The 16,885-nt window shown below is 31.7% G+C and overlaps 2 protein-coding genes across 2 annotated transcripts; one reads left to right on the forward strand and one right to left on the reverse strand.

The window, feature by feature from the left end:
- The first annotated feature begins 287 nt into the window (after positions 1–287).
- Positions 288–2,738, forward strand: LOC133284174 (increased DNA methylation 3). The gene is made up of 3 exons (XM_061481161.1): positions 288–371; positions 598–1,563; positions 2,311–2,738. The coding sequence occupies exons 2-3, from the start codon at positions 615–617 to the stop codon at positions 2,544–2,546; spliced, it is 1,185 nt and encodes a 394-aa protein (XP_061337145.1). The 5' UTR covers positions 288–371; positions 598–614; the 3' UTR covers positions 2,547–2,738.
- A 1,137-nt stretch (positions 2,739–3,875) lies between these two features.
- On the reverse strand, positions 3,876–9,015 carry LOC133284173 (uncharacterized). Its single transcript, XM_061481160.1, has 5 exons — positions 8,552–9,015; positions 6,907–7,016; positions 6,446–6,820; positions 5,072–5,693; positions 3,876–4,383 (listed from the first exon to the last, which is right to left on the reverse strand). Exons 1-5 carry the CDS (start codon positions 8,769–8,771, stop codon positions 4,292–4,294), a joined length of 1,419 nt encoding a protein of 472 aa, XP_061337144.1. The 5' UTR covers positions 8,772–9,015; the 3' UTR covers positions 3,876–4,291.
- Positions 9,016–16,885: the final 7,870 nt, after the last annotated feature.

The raw sequence follows: 16,885 nt of genomic DNA on the forward strand, positions 1-16,885 counted from the left end.
TCACCTCCCAAAATAACAAAAATTACGAGTTTTTTTTAACGATTAACTAATGACAGACGTTGACAAAAATTTATATCTTTTTTCTTCGTACATTGCACGAGTACTGCACTAATTTGTTTAGAACTGTTTTGTAAAATAAATTTTAAGAATTGGTTTTCAGAATAAAAGAAGAAAAAAAAAACTATTTGGTAAACTTGTTTTGTAAAGAATTAAAAAAAAAAAAAAAAAAAAACTCTGTGCATTTATTCTAAGAACATATTTTTAAAACAAAACCTCACCATTTCTGATTTCTCTTCACTCACTCACTCCTAAGCCCTCCTAAGGGTGAAGCTGCCTGCCTCACCATTCTCACGCGGCCATTGTTGTAGTCTGTGAGTTTTCTCTTTTTCTTTGTACGCATTTGTTATTTGTCAGGGTCACATTAGATTTGCGATTATCTCTCATTCTCTGGTGCATCGTAATTCTCAATTGTATATGTACCTAGGTTTTGTTTTTGGGAAAATTTGCCACATTCTCAATTTTCATTACTTTGTTCCTATATCAGAAATTTAAAAATATATATATATATATTCCTAAATTGTAATTCCTCTCGTACAGGTGAATTCACGCCATTCATGGATTTGAAAGCAAATCTTTATTATAAGAGAAGGTCTATCGTTGTCCCTGCAAAAACCCTAATCAGTGATAGGAAATTTTTAATTGACTTCATTGTGACTACTTACTTGGGACCTGATGTCCACTCTGATAATCCAAGATGTTCTGTTATTCAAAGATCAATGGCTGGTTCGCCACCATATATGTTGAATGATTTGGGGCATTCCTATGTTAGCATTCCTCTCTTAGAGAGGTTGTATTACTATCTCCTCAAAGATTCTTTACCTGACCTTATCTTAGATATCAATATGTTGCATTTGTATCTAAAGGGAAAGTTATTTTTGCCTAGCTCTGACTTCACCGAGGATAGTGAGCAGTTCACTGGTTTTTTCCCTTTGGATCTTCATCAACAGATATGGTACCCTGATAGCTTTAGGATTGTTAAAGGGGTTGTTTTAATTGATGATCCTTCTACATCTTGCATCAATGAGGATGATTTAAGTAGATTCATGTCTTTAACTGGTGTTAACACTTTCAAGTTAAATATGAGTGAATGTCTACGTTTTCAACTTGGTCGTGGATTGAGCAAGGAAAGTGAGAGTAATTGTATGAACAAAGTCCCAGAGACTATTCCTAATTGGGGATGCCAGTCAAGAAAGTTTCAACAAGAGCACAAGAGAAAGTATGTTGATGATACTCCGCCAATACCAGAGTTTCCGCGCGTCTTCCCTGCAAGACATAATGCTAATGGAGATCCTTCCAAGAAGATGTGCAAATCTGATAGTCCTACCATGATGCCCCTTCTCTCTATTCCCGACATTGATGATTGTGACCGAGATTCTTCTGTTATTTTAACAGGGACAGCCAGAAGAGGGCTATTCGGTCCATCTGTTGGTGTTGTGGATATTGGTATTAGTAAAGTGGCATATCTATTCCGAGTTTCCTTACCAGGGGTCAAGAGAGATTACAGTATGTTTCTCCTCTGTTTAATCTCTCCTTTTGTTACTCAAGTTTCTTATTATTATCTTTGATTATCTGCTGGAAGTATTCTTTTTTGAATTGATCAGAAATGGAAATGAACCTTACATGTATTATAACACAGAGGGTTTTTTCTTTTTTCTTCTCTCTCTCTCTGGTATATTGCTATTAAATCATGAATATCAAAGATTTCCTGTAGCCTGCATTTTGTTATTGGCCTCTTTGAGCATAGTTGTTCAACCTGTAATGAACTCATTTCTTCGGGCGATTTTATGAGCGGTGTTGAGCACAGTAAAGAATGCTTAGCACCTTCAACGAAGAGTATAAGCCTAGGGAGTGAAGTCCATATGAGCTGGTATATCATGTAAGTTTTAAGTATTACTGAGAACAACTATATATCGCTTGCTTGTGGTGTAGGAGGACCTTCTTTAGTAAAAATATAAAGTTCAATGCTGTGACTTTTAGTTCATTTTACCTAGTGTTTTTGGAAAGGAAAAAAAGGGGTTGTGAGAAGTGTAAAAGAAAAGATAGCGGTGCAAGTTTTCTGAATGCATGTTACTCCAGGATCCGAAAATGAGGATCTGCCTTAGGCCATCCTGTCTCACCGGTCCCGGTTTTAGACACACCAGCTATCTTCATCTAATGATAAATCAATAACTGTCATAACATGTATGCATGCTTCTCTGAAAGATTCTTTCATAATTGTTTTTTAAAATGAATTCTCATCACATTTTGTAGCAGGCCAGTTCAGTTGTGATATAGAATCTGATGGGAGGGTTCACATCAGAGGGTTGTTAACTGGTGGAAGAACTATAACGAAACAATCACGTGTTTTCCAGATGAAAATCAGACAGTTATGCTCTCCTGGACCATTCACGCTTTCATTCAGTCTTCCAGGACCTGTTGATCCAAGACTTTTTGCACCTAACTTCAGGCCTGATGGCATTTTTGAAGGAGTTGTAGTCAAGCAATAGTTATCGTGTAAGAGTTGGGTATCTCGCTTTTCTGAAGTTCCCAAAGAGGAGAACCAGATTTCTGATATTTTTTTGTCGGAAGCCAGATTGCTTCCAATGTTATTTCTGTCCTCTGAATTGATTATGGACTAATTTTGTTCTTGTACATATGAAGGGAATAGAATGATCTATTTACATCTGTATGCGGGAAAGCGTTGATTTTATTAATTAAAATTATGCATGTGTTACGTGTTACCGGCATCGGAGTTGGTGAATAGCATTTTTTTTTTTTTTTTGGAAATATTCCAATTAGTTTATTGCTTCGCAACTAATCCGATTCGGGACGGGTCCAGGATTAAGGCTTTAAACTCCTCTCAAAGGTGGTACTGGAGAGATTCGAACACATGCTCTCACCTCCACCTGTTTAGCTCTTATGCACCAACTGAGCTACCACCATTTGATTATAGCATCTCTTTTTTGGTATATAAGATAACATCTCTCTTAAATAGGCTAGCCTATTTCGTCTATAGACTCATTTTATTCCATCACACACATGTATGACTTTTTACATGTTTACGCACGACAATTTTTGAATTTATTCACAATTATTGAACTCCCATTTTGCCGTCCAAATCTTTCACATTTACACACAACTAATGAGAAAAATATCATTTCCCTTTTTTTTAAGGCTCTAGCTAGACAATACAGAACATGCTTTGATTGCACAGGCTTTTGACTTTATTTTCGAATTACATTTAATTTGCATTGAAAATGGTGTTATCCGCATAAATTTTGAAAATTCATAAGGCAGTGTTATTTGACTCAATCACAAGTCACAACCAGCTAAGTAAAAGCATGCTTTGCTGGGAGGTTTAAAAAGGCCTTTCGAGTGTGGGGGGAAAAGTCAGACTTTCATATTTCATACCCATGGTGCATGCCTTTTGTTTGAAAATTATATCATGAATAAATTACTTCAATACGTATATGACTTATAAAGAAAGTATTTTTTGCTACTGATCAATAATAAAATTATAATAAGGACTATGATGCTTATATCAACCCTGGTGATTGAGTGATCCCGTAAAACCTTAGCCTGCCTCCTTTTAATTAGTGTAGTCACTTCAAGCTGAAATCCGTACAAAACACTCATTCCAAACTCACTTTTTTTTTATGTCACTTCAAGATTTTAACTTTCTGTGTGTTAAACTCAAACCCCAATTTTCGGAGTATAGACTTGTGACCATACATTTTACTTTGTCCGTCTTCTCCATTCTCAGAGTTTCTCCCATGGATAAATTTGAATTATTATTTTCTTTTAGAAGCAGGGAGAAAGAAGGGTAGGGAGAGCATAGAGATATACAAGTGTGACTAACTTATGCCTTTGCTGAATATTACTGTAGATTTTTTACAGATTCAGATGCTCAAAGAACTCATTATTCTTTGCATATCATACACTTGATCGAATACAAGGGATGGTTCTTTTGACATCTTAAAGCCAATTTTGCTCTGGATCATGCTGTTTGTTAGTATACCCCCTTTGGGATCAATTTGATGCTTCATAAAATATATAATTCTAGATGAGAGGCCTGCCAACTTTTTGGCTTTGACCCTTTACCCACGGAGCTTTACATGGTGGTTGCGTGCCTGAAGTAAAATTAAGACATTAAATTTGACGGTTTCTCTGAGCAAAACTTTCAAAGCATCATTAAGCTGTAGCCCCCCTTGCCTGGCTTGAGGATCCTTCATTAGGCAACATCTCCATATTATCAAAACATGATATCATTGAGAAAAACAAAAGAAATTAGCATACAAAATCCCATTAGCATGATTCCCCTACCGAGATCACCACCTGCTGAAGCTGCAAGAGAGAAAGAAAAAGGAAAAAGAAAAAACAAGAAAGCAAGTCAGGTGACCAAAAATCAATGAATTTATTATGATAATAAAAGAATCTGAATCATCTAATACAGCAACTAAAGCTTTTAAAGGTAATGTGCAATTATTCCTGCCTTCAACAACTTCTTTGAAAGTAATTGACATACATGTTAGGTGCCACACCTTTGCAACAGTTGTCCTCCACAGACACATGTTCGATGCAAGAATATTTAGTCTCAAACAGAGGCCTCTTGGATCCCATTTCAAATTATGTTTAAAGCTTACCAATTAAACCTCACTTCCCTTGTCAACATCATTCAAAATCAATTAGTATCTAGATATTCTTATTAGATTTTCATATTCAGGTAGCTAATCTGGATAATAATCGCCTATTTGAAACCAGAAAGTTTATAATAATCAAAACCAAAAAAAAAATCCCAAAATGTTCCCGTATTAAACATTGTGCAAATAAAAAAATCTTACTGATGAAATGTATAAAAAAACTATGAGTAACCATTCTACATTAAGGATTAGAAGCTACGAAAAAATTGAACAAAGACTTTAAGAGGACGCTTAAATAGAATGTTCAGCAGCATATGGAAATCTCATCATCATTTCAACTATAGCCAAGCATGAGGAATGAAAGAAGTGTCTATTAGGCTAGATAAACTTACATAAAGAGGATGGAGCAAGTAACTGATACACCAATTTTTTAGATCTCCCTTCACCCTGGTGAAGCTTGGATACACGAGACACCTCAGCTACACGTGACAGATCTGGAGCTTTCACAGTGGTGTGGCTGGCAGAATCTGAGGAAGGAGCAACAGCAGGTTTAGAATAAGATTTTGGTGAAGGGATTGGACGATATATGAAGCTGCTGTCTGGACAGGGATCTGGAGGATGCTCGATCATAGTAGAAGGTGCAGGTGAGGATACTTCACAGTCAAAACAAGGAGGTGGCTCAGCCGTTGATGGGGAAACTGGAGGGTAAGAAGGAGCACGATATGGTGAAATTGACGATTCAGAGTGATCAATTAACTGTGGGGATGGAGCAGGAGAAGGAGATGAAGCATGTAGCGTATCCTTCAAAAATGAAGATAACCTGATTTCTTTGACTTTGCCAAAAACTGAGTTATCAAGGCCAAGATTTCCTACAGCAGAGCCCGTTATTGTTTGAGCTAATTGTTTCAATCTTTGAGGCAAGAGGCTCCCAAAGCCTTGCATGACTGAAGCCTGCACTATTACAGGATGAGCTACCGTTGAGCCATTTGCATTTGTTATTTGCACATATACATGCTGCACAAAGAGTAACACAGTCATTCTTATTTGCACAAAGATTGGTAGAATCTATTATAGCAATCTGTGAATGGAATCAAATCCAACTTCTAATATTTTTCTGTAGCAAGTGGGTTTTAGGATAAAGTAGATCCAATGGAATAAGTTTTGTATATCATTAGTGAAATTTCAATTTCTCAAGATATTAAACAACGCAAACTTTCATTCTTATTCGACTCATGATTTAGGCTATGCTTGTTTGATTAGGCAAAGAATAAAGGTATAAAATTGGACATTAATAAAGTCTAGATGAAAAATAAAAAAGTAAAAAAGGGCAATGTATCTGGACTTTGCTGTATCCAAAAAGACATTGTTTTCCACCTACTCAAACAGGTACACCCTTAAAATTTTATTTATTACCAGCAAGGTCATAGAGACCCACCATACAAACTATAGAACATCCATTATCTTTGACCCCAAAATGAAAATAAATAAATAAATAATGGATATTTGTTATTGACTAAATTTCTGCAGCCTTTGTTTTCTAAATTAAAAAATAAAAGTTCCATGAAAATTTCAGTATATTGTGTACAAGAAAAAAAGAAATAAAAAAAAATAAAAACTAACAAGAAAATTTTGTTGTGATTAAATTCAAGTTGAGTCTGATATAAAGCAGAAATACATAACAACTTTAGGGTTTTAAGTGAAGAGGTGTTTATAAGACAAAATTGTAATGCCCCAAATAATAAGTGAAACAGGTTATGAGACTATACCTCGTCAGACTTCAAACCCAATCCAAACTTCAATTCATCCTTGAAATCATCAAAATTATCCAGAACTTCGGATATTGAATTGTTAAGAGTAAAATTAAACAGAACCTGAGGTATCTGCCAAATAGAAGCAGACTGCACTGGTGGTATTACAGTTACCCCCCCAGTAAACTTTAAGATCTCAAATATAGACACATTCCCAAATATTGATGTTGTCAAAGTCAGGTTGGATTGCTGGAGGAATAGTTCAACAAATGTTGACCTCAGCACACTCAAGGACACTGGATTTATTGAAGCATTCATTGGATCAGAGAGAACACCAAACACCACGTCAGTCCAGTTAGGTGCAACACTTTGGTGCATGGATAGGATAGCCACCTGTAAGAGTAAATAGCTTATAAGCCACTTTTTATGCCTAAACAGAGACTTAGGAAAAAATATAAGACCAGAAGATTGGGTGAAACCTTTGTATTTGGCAGAGCTATTTCGCTATATATTTCATATTCTAGTCTTTCAATGTATGGAATAAGCTGTGAAACAGGTTTCTCCAGTCTGAAGGATGTCTGAACAGTAGCTGAAAATATTTCCAAGAAAAAAAAAATCATCAATAAATTGAGTAATGTCACATAGACAAGAATTCAAATGGATATAAGATTAATCATTAAAAAATATTAGAAAAGGAAAGTGAGACACAAACTTATGAGTGACAGTTGCACAGAATAAAGGATATGAACAGCAAAAGGACTTTCATTTTCACCAGTACAAGATTGGAACTGAAAATAATTTACTCAGGTTGGAGGTAGTCACACAATGCTAAGCCATGAATACATTGGTCAAGGACATAAAAAAAAAAATCAGGTAACTAAAAGTAATGCCTGGTGATGAAGCATTACTAGGCTATTTTACAGCAGCTGACTACAACTAATTCAAGTTCAATAAATTTAATTATCTATTGAAATAATTCACATTAGTAACTATTAACAAGTTTTTTTGTATAATAGGATTAAAAAAAAGTATCGCAAATTGCTGATATGATTACCTGAAGGGAAGAAGGGCAAACTGCTGATATTTACCAAGTATAACATTCTCTAAGCATGGGGTCTTGCTAATGAGTCTACCAGCACTTGCTAAGGCGCAACAGTAACTTAACGATCTACTGATAATTTAAAGCTTTATTAAGATAATATTTTTCCAGTTCTGCACAAAATTAATGTGTAATTCCATATATATATCTTTTACAGACATTTGTTCAAAAACATATTTTTTACATACAGTTACTGATATAGCAAGCAGCAGTTTTAGTTCTTGAGCCAATACAAGCGATACATATACAAATTTCCACCACAATTCATTGCTCATACATATAACATTAACATACTATGAAATTCAAATCCATGACAGCAGTGACACACACAATCAAAAAGACAACACTGGTTATGCATATCAGGAGCTATCAAATTATCGCACCTTGAAAATCAATGTTTAGAGTGAGCATTAATCACAGATTGACAAGTATTCTTGCGGCTCATCTTAGCATGTTCCATCAAAATGAATTTTGTAAACAGAACTCATGCCCAAAATCCTCACAATTTTTTTTTTTTTTTTTTTTGAATCCCTCAATTTGTATTTACCAAACATCAGACAAAACAGATCACAAACATCAGAGTCAGACTAACAACTGCACACCTACCTGGCCGAAGCAGATGAAATAGAATTCCTCAATTAAACAAATAAAGAAGAAGAAGAAGAAACAATAAAGCAATTCACTCAAAACATCACAAATTTTAATTTTGAGAAACAACATCAGAACCAAAAAGCGATTTCTTCACAACCCAAATTCGAGATAACCAATCAGTATCATACCTATCAAATACACCATTAACAAAGACGAAAATTTTCAAGAAGACAATAGCAATTATAATTGGAATACAAAAAAAAAAAAAAAAAAATTAAATAATCAAAATGTAAAATTAAAAAAACAAAATTCCCAATTCGCTAGCCAAACCACCCACAAGAGAAAATAAGGAAGAAAAAAAAAAACCTAGGAAAAACATGCTAAATTGTTGAAAAAAGGGTAATCAGAGAAAGGAAAGGAAGGAGGAGACTCACCACTTTGCTTAATTACATCTTTTGCATCAAAACTAAATGTGACGGAGTGTCTAGGAAAAACCCAGAAAAGGCCAGAAACGAGAGCCGACAAACTTAGGATGAGAACGAAGAGACACTTGAAACTGAATGCTCCCACAACCACCAAACAGCGTGAAGCCTCACTCGCATGAGAATCACTTTGCTCTTCTTGTTGCAGATATTGCTGCTCATTTTTCCCCATTTCCAAAGCATCTGGAATCACCACACCACAAACTCTCTCTCTCTCTCTCTCTCTCTCTCTCTCTAGGTGATGAATGAAACAACACAACACAACACGCAGTTTCTGAATATCTCAACAGAAAAAAGAGGAGGAAGAAGAAGAAGAAGAGGTTAAACCAGTGTTCAAGCTACTGGTGGCCATGCCCCTCTCTCTCTTTCTCTCTCTACAATTAACTAATAAACCCACTTTTCTGTGTTCTCTCTCTCTTAACTGCAGGCTCTACTGGAATGTATTTTAATTTATATTTTATAGTAATTATATTTTGGATTGAGATTTTGATATGACAATGTTCTAACTTCTAAGTTCTAATTCTAAACTCTCTTTTTTTTTTTTTTTACTTTTTTTAGATAAATAAAAGGGTCGTTTTTTATAGGTTGCAGATAAATTATCTGTAATAAATTTAATAGGACATCGTTTTGAGATAAAAATTATAGTATTTTTATAATTTTAATTTATTTTATCAAATTGTGGTAGCTCAGTTAGCGCATGGGAGCTAAGCAGATGAGGGTGAGAACATGTATTCGAATATAACCAGTATCACCTTTGAGAGGGGTTTAAAGCCTTAATCATGGACCCTCCCTGATCGGATTAGTTGCAAAACAATGAACCGATTGAAATATTTCCAAAAAAAAAAAAAATTATTTCAGGATTATTGTAGTCTTTATAATTATAATTTTAATTTTAATTATAATTTTTTAATCTTTCAATCTCAAAATAATAATGTCGTTTTAGAAATAAATACAAATAATTTATCTACATTAACTTGCAAGTAAATAAATAAATAAATAAATTTTATTTTATTTTATTGAGATTAACTTTTAGGCTACCGAACGTTGAGAAGAAGCAAAGGTGAAAAAGAAAGAAAGAGAGTATAATAAGAGCATAAAGCCAAGGGAATAGGTTACCAGCATATTATCGGCTTATCGTCATGGAAAATTTTGAAAATAATTATAATAATGACAATAATCTAGCTTTTTTAATTTTAATATTTTTATAAGATAAATTATTTTACCTATTACTTTCGAACATCGTCGTATCAAAATCTCAATCCAAAATATAATTACTATAAAATATAAATTAAAATACAAAACAAATACTTTTCCCTTCGTTAATAATCAAATTTGATTGCATAATCGATCTTTTTTTTGGGATGCTTTTGTGAGGAAGAAGCTAAGAAATAGACAAATGAACACGAAGCACGTGGTCCATTGAGAAGTGGGGAATTATTATTTTTTTTCTTTTGTAACCAATGAGTTTAATGATATATGCGCGTTGTGATTGTCAGAGCCAAAGATTGCACAGCAATTAGACACCAACTATTATTTGGACACTTCGACGCTATGATGCATGTTTATTGGTGGTTAGAAGTTTCCGGATGGAAGGTTTATTTATTCCAAAATCCATAATATCTAACACAAAATATTTTTTATTAATATTGTTTAATCTCACTGATTAAGCTATTTTTTATCGGCTAACCATATACGCGCTTTTATTTATACATACATAATTGTGTGTACTAGATATAAATGTTTTCCCATAAATATTACTTATAAATTATAATGCCATTTAAGTCTATATTACTTTTAGCTTGATAACAAAGCTGAAATAATAATCATAATTAGAAACTTTAAATTATCATTTAGCACAAGGAAGAAATACAAAAAAAAAGTGGTTTATGTAGAATAATTCCCAAGCCAAAATAGTGTCACAATTTTTATTTATTTTTTTGGTAGAGAATAGTCTCACGATTTAATAAGGTTTTACGGATACCAAAAGAAAATAAGGTTTTACAATTTTAGTCATATATTCAAATTTCATGAATCCCAAACAAATCAAAACAAAGTTAAATATTGTTTTGAATTAGTATAAGTTATTAAATAAGCTGCATAATTAAATGGAGATTTTGATTTCGATTTGTTTCCACACCGAGAAAGACTAATAATTAGATTAACAAATTTCTCTTACGGAAAAATAAGATATTTCAATATTCATAGTTTAAAAGGAATAAAAGAAACATATTAATGGTAGATTGTTGGATTCCTGAAAATGACAATTCTTAAAGAAGGTAAAAAGGTTCAAATCCAAAATCAAATTAGTAAGGTTATTAGGGTTTCAAACACATACAGGTTGATGTTTAAAAAAAAATAAAAAATAATAATAATATAAATTTGCTGAGAGCGCATATAGTAAAACAAATTTGTACTTTACTTTACAATTTTGTTTGGGTATTATTTCTTTTGACGGGATGTTCATTTACTTATAATAGAAAAATTGCAATACATAATTAAAATATTAGTTCCAATTACTAAATTATCAGTTTCTTAAAAAAAATATATTTAATTGCTTAAAATATAAAATGACAACACATAATTAATATTAGTAACGAGTTATTAAAGATATGATAACTTCAACAACAACAAAAAGTATTAACGGAATCTCCTAGACCGACTCGGCCGGGTCGATCCGAAAATCGGTAAACTGGTCATATAATCGGTCCGGTTGAAGCAACAGATCGATCATGCATCAGAACCGGTGCGACCCGGTCCATCCCGGCCAGTTTTCATGAAAACCGGTTACCCGGTTGGTTAACCGGTGACCCGACTCGGTCCCCAAAAAAAAATCCAATTTTTTTATAAAAAAAAAATCATAATGGACATATTTGAATATTTTTTTGCTTATTGACTTAGATAAGTTATGAACCTACAACACTAATATTATCTCAATTATGCACTATGCAAAAAAATTTGATTTGATTTATTGTTAGAGATATAGTTTTCTGAACCTAAAGCCCCGTATCACGATCATTATATTTTTGTTTGATCTTTTATTGGATAATAATATGTGATTCATTATTTTTTATATTAAAATACTTGAAATTTTTATCATTTTTTTAGATATCTGAGTATGTTTAAAATTTTTTAATGTAAATTATAAAAATTGCATGTAATTATCGGTTCATGCGGTTGAACTAGTGACCTACTAGTTGAACCAATGACTCAGTACCTCAACCGGGTCAATGACCGGACCGGTTTTAATAAGATTCCTTTCTTCTATTTTTGACCAAATAGCCATGTTGGGTCTTGTTTTATGAATTTTTTCTTAAGGTTATATATTTTTTATTTTATTTTTATTGAAGACATAACTTATTATTTTACCAATAAAAATATTATGTTTAACGATTCAATTTTTTCCTTTTAAAGTCTTTTAAAATAATTTAGTATAAATATTATTGACAGTTTTCAGTATTTTTTGTTTCAAAATTTTTTATTTTCTTTGTTACTATGATATTTTATTTACCAGTAGTCTTGGACTTTTACTGTTTTACATTATTTTTCTTAGATAATTCTTCCACCTCTTGAAGAACTCGAACCATACCATAGTGCATTAACTAGTGCTGTCTTCCCCGAACCAACAAGAGCTCCTTTTCCTTTTCGTTTTACCACATATGGCTTTTGGTAAATAAAAAAGATAACTCACTAAGTTTAAAAGTAATAAAAATCTTCTGTCCACTAATTTAGAGATAAGAACACATCCAAACGAACAAGGCTCTCGTGATAATCTGGAATCATGGAATTAACAAGCAGAAAGATAACCACATAAAGTGTGGCATATCTCACATTCCATTAGGATATGGTTGGTACCCTTTTTTTCTTAAACTAAAGTCACTATGACTATTTGAGAAATAGAAAATAGGTTACAAACTCATCCTTTTTTGTACAATGATAAACTTTTTTCTTGCCAAAGGAGTAGGGCAATCCAGTTACAGAATAAAGTCGTTTGTTTTTATAATCTTAAAGGCACACACATCAATAAACAATGACAAAATGCTAGCTTCACCTCACTTTTAAAAGCATAATTATTTTTAAATAAAACATGCAAAAACTGACTCTTTTTTGAACTTGATTGGGATCATGCACATTTTTTTTTTATTAAACTTGGATGGAGTTAAATGTGTAATTATATGTATACGCTTTTTACAGTTTGAATCAATTGTTAAAAAATCTAAAATAAGTCACCAGAAATAAATTAGGGATAAAGGAAATGCTAGTTTAAAAATCAATTTTTAAACGTTATAAGATAAAATAAGAAAAAATTTGTTAAAATATAAATGGGTGGGTGGGAATTATTTATGAATGTACAACAATTGGGTGACACCAAAGGGCTAACACTGGAGATACAGGATATATTTTGATGATAACAAAGTGACATCAATAAAAAGAAAATAACCTTGATCAAAAGCAAAAAGTATTAATCATGTGTGGGAACGGAAATACATGTTGGAGCCACACAAGAAAATTAATGACATTAACGTGGATGAGCTTTGAGAATAACAAGGAGTCAAGAGCAATTCAATCAAGTGTAATAAAGAAGAATAGCAAAACTAAGAGCAAACTATAGACAACATCTAAGAGAAACTCAAATATACAACCATGATGAAAAAGGAGCAAAACCAATAAAATGACAAGCATTGTCATATCCAACAAGTTAAAGCATCAAGCTCAAGTGAAGAATTAAAATCCAAGATTGAAAGCAACAAGCTAAGTCCAATTCCCTATTAGAATACACTTTTAGAACTTAGATATGATCGTAAGGGTATATGATGAATTATATTGCATGATCTCAATATTGCATAATCTCGCAAAATTGCATGACTCTTATACAAATAATCTTGCATGCTTTTCAAACAAAGGAAAATAAGCTATGTATGCTAAATGTGAGAGTCCTCTTTACAAGAGCCAAGAATGTGAATGAAACGATTTTTTAAATCATATTACTTTCCATTTGTGAAATTCATGCATAAGAGCCGACAAGGTTTGGAAAATTATTTCAACATGTTTATACCATGTTTTAATCTTATAAGCATCTTTCCAAGAGCCAATTATATGTTCCTATAATGTTAGGAACCATTTGAGAGTGAAACAGAATGCAAAAAAAATTATTTTTGACCATTTTCCACTTGCTGTCAAGGGAGAATTCGAATCCCTTGTTCCCCGAAACAAGGATTCGAATCCTTTACGAAAAGGATTTAAATCCTTACTTTCTAGAATATATATAACGGTTATAAACGACTAGTTTTCAATGAAAACACTATATATGCATTCTTAACAACTTTAAAATGTTTGGGACTTCATTTGTAGACATTACAAAAGGCTTTTGAGAGTAGAAAGAGCTCTATAAACATTCATTGAGATCATATACACAAACCAATCAATCTTGAGCTCATTCTTGCAAATTCATCATACCCCCTTAGAGTTTCAATTTGTATACTTGCTCTTTGAGAGAGTTATCAATTGATCATCATTCTCCTACTATAAAATCATATTGTAAGTTTACCAAGCACCCAATAAGCTTGCCTGTTGAAAGGTTTCTAAAAACCTACGAAGCTTAGTGGTTATAAGGTTACTAAGCACCCGTAAAGTTTAGTGCATTGTAAGGTTTCCAAGAACTCGGAGGCTTGGAGTTTGTAAAGGTTTGTCAAGCACCTGTGAAGCTTGACACTAAAGTGAAATAATTGATCGATCAACTTTAGTCTAGATGTAAGTCACAAGTGGTGGTGACCTATGTTGCACCGACACGATACTCTGACACGTTAATTTTAAAAATGTTAGATTTTGACACGTTAGAACACGTTTTGATATTAAATAATTTTTTAATTTATGTAGTGTACACTATATTTAATATTCAATAATTTTAAAAAAAAATGAAGCTAAACTTATAATACCTATCAATTTTGCAAAGAAACATAAGATATCACAAATATTTATATTAAACTCAATAAAATGGTAATCATAATCCAATGAATCTAATAGTTGTAACTAAAAATGCAAAGCAATCTTTGAATCCTTTTTTGAGTCTCTGCAATGCATGTAGGAGTGTCGAGGAGTTTCAGATACGGCACGTCAGATTTTTTGAAGTGTCGATGCATTATAGGTGGTGACCTAACCAAGATATATTGTGTTTGCAATTCTCTAAACTCTAAAATCTTTATTTCTAGAATGCTAGCACTTTAATTGCCTCTTTGATATATTGTATGTGCTAGTATAGGTTCTATGATTGTGATATATTATATGTTATGAATTGTTTAAATGTATTTATTAGTTTTTCATATATCAAAAGTTTGCTTGAAATGGTAAATTTAGAAAATAGAAGAGGGCTTTCGTAAAAAAATTATAATTCTCAATTCACCTTCCCCTTGAATAAGGAAGTCACATTTCTAACAAACAATACCATGATGGCACGTGGCAGCGTTATAACAGTCGTTCCAAATTTTATTATTTCTTTTACTCTTATTTACTGTTTTCATATAAATATTAATTTGTTTGATAAATAATAATTGATATATAATAATTAAGATTATAACTATTTTTAAATTGTCTAATGCAATTTTTGCAAATTTTAAAAAATTAAATATATTATAAATAATTTAAATATAAATTTTTCGATAAATAAAAAAAGAAAGATAAAATTGAATAATAAATTATAGATAAATTTTTTGACTTGTTTAAATTTGTAGTGATTTGGAAGTATCACATCCAATAAATGAGAATTATTTACAATGTTAGTTTATTATTTAATTCAACGAATTTAGTATTTATTTTCAAAATAATAATATTTATATTATATATTATTTTAATTATGGTATATTAATTATTATTTATCATGCTAATTAATATCTGTATGAAGTGAGAACATACAGGTGATTGAGAAATTAAAATATTTAATTATTATTTTTAACACTAACTATTATTTTTGTGGAGTGACAAAATAAGTGCCAAAGAGAAAGTGAAATTTGAACAAACTACCAAAATTTATCACATAACACTAGCCTTAATAAATAGTTTCCACCCACTATATTTTAATAAAAATATATTTTATTAGATAACGGTCAACGAGGAAAAAACACTAATAAAAGATTTGGATAATTAATTGTTAGAAAATTATAGGTTGAAAATTTCTTTGGGATTTGAATAAAAGAATTTGTAAATGGCTGTTTAACTAAATCGATACAATCAAAAAAAAAAAAAAACAATTTGGATTGTGACTAGTCCAATAACTCTAAGGTGATTTGCTTACTGTTTAAATAAATTAAGTTGGTTTCATTTCATAATAAAAATGTTAACTTATCTTCTTCTTTTTTGGATGATTGATTAACTTATCTTTTAAGCCAAGAAATAAACCGGATAGAAAATTTGCATGCCTTTAAATGGAACTTTGATAAAAAAAAAACAGAGAACTTCTGAATTTAATTAGGAGGTAATATTTTAGAAATCTTCATAAAATAAAAGATAATTTTCTGCCAAACCTCGTTTTCAAAAGGAAATTAGTGAGATAAAGAAAGTATAAAAAAAAAAAAAAGGAATTTTAAGATGAAAAAGAGACAACAACCGAATCAAATATTAGGTACAGAACAACGGATATACCAATTTGGCCAGTTGTATTGAATAAATCATAAATAATATAATAATTTTTTTGACAAAACCAGAGGGCCACATTGTCGATCAGAAAAATAAGAAAGAAAAATAGATATGGAGCGAATTATAATGAAATATGAAGAGAGTCTCCTTAGAAAAATGTTGATTTAATTTAATGATATTTGAATGATTTTTTTAACGAAGTAAAAAATCAATCAAGATCGTACAGGCTCTCCATTTAAATATTCTTTCATTTTTTGACCTAACTTAAAATTAAGAAAAAACAGAAATAAATGCAGGCATCATCTATTCTATTAAGAGCTGAGATCCATCGTGACTATAAATTTATCAAAATTACTATAATAATATTTGTTTGGACATTAGCATTTTCATATTTATATTTGCTATTAATAATAGAGAAATGTTTTTCTCCTTTCACATGAGATAAGATTTTATTCCTACACATACATTGACTTTCATGTCAATTTTTAAATTGCTGGTTCCACTTTTTTGTTTCAGCGAGAGATAATTCTTCTCTCCTGTTAAAAGGAGAAAAGTATTCCCCTTAATAATATAAGGCCAATAAAAAGTGAGGAAAGGGTGTTCGAACTTTGAAACGTGTGGCTTTTGTAAAGAGTGAGCACAAGAAACCCGCGTTTGTTG

This window comes from Gastrolobium bilobum, unplaced genomic scaffold (assembly GCF_033153095.1).
Source record: "Gastrolobium bilobum isolate Gb01-03AN ecotype WA unplaced genomic scaffold, APGP_CSIRO_Gbil_v1 utg19911, whole genome shotgun sequence".
In the NCBI taxonomy this organism is placed as follows: Eukaryota; Viridiplantae; Streptophyta; class Magnoliopsida; order Fabales; family Fabaceae; genus Gastrolobium; species Gastrolobium bilobum.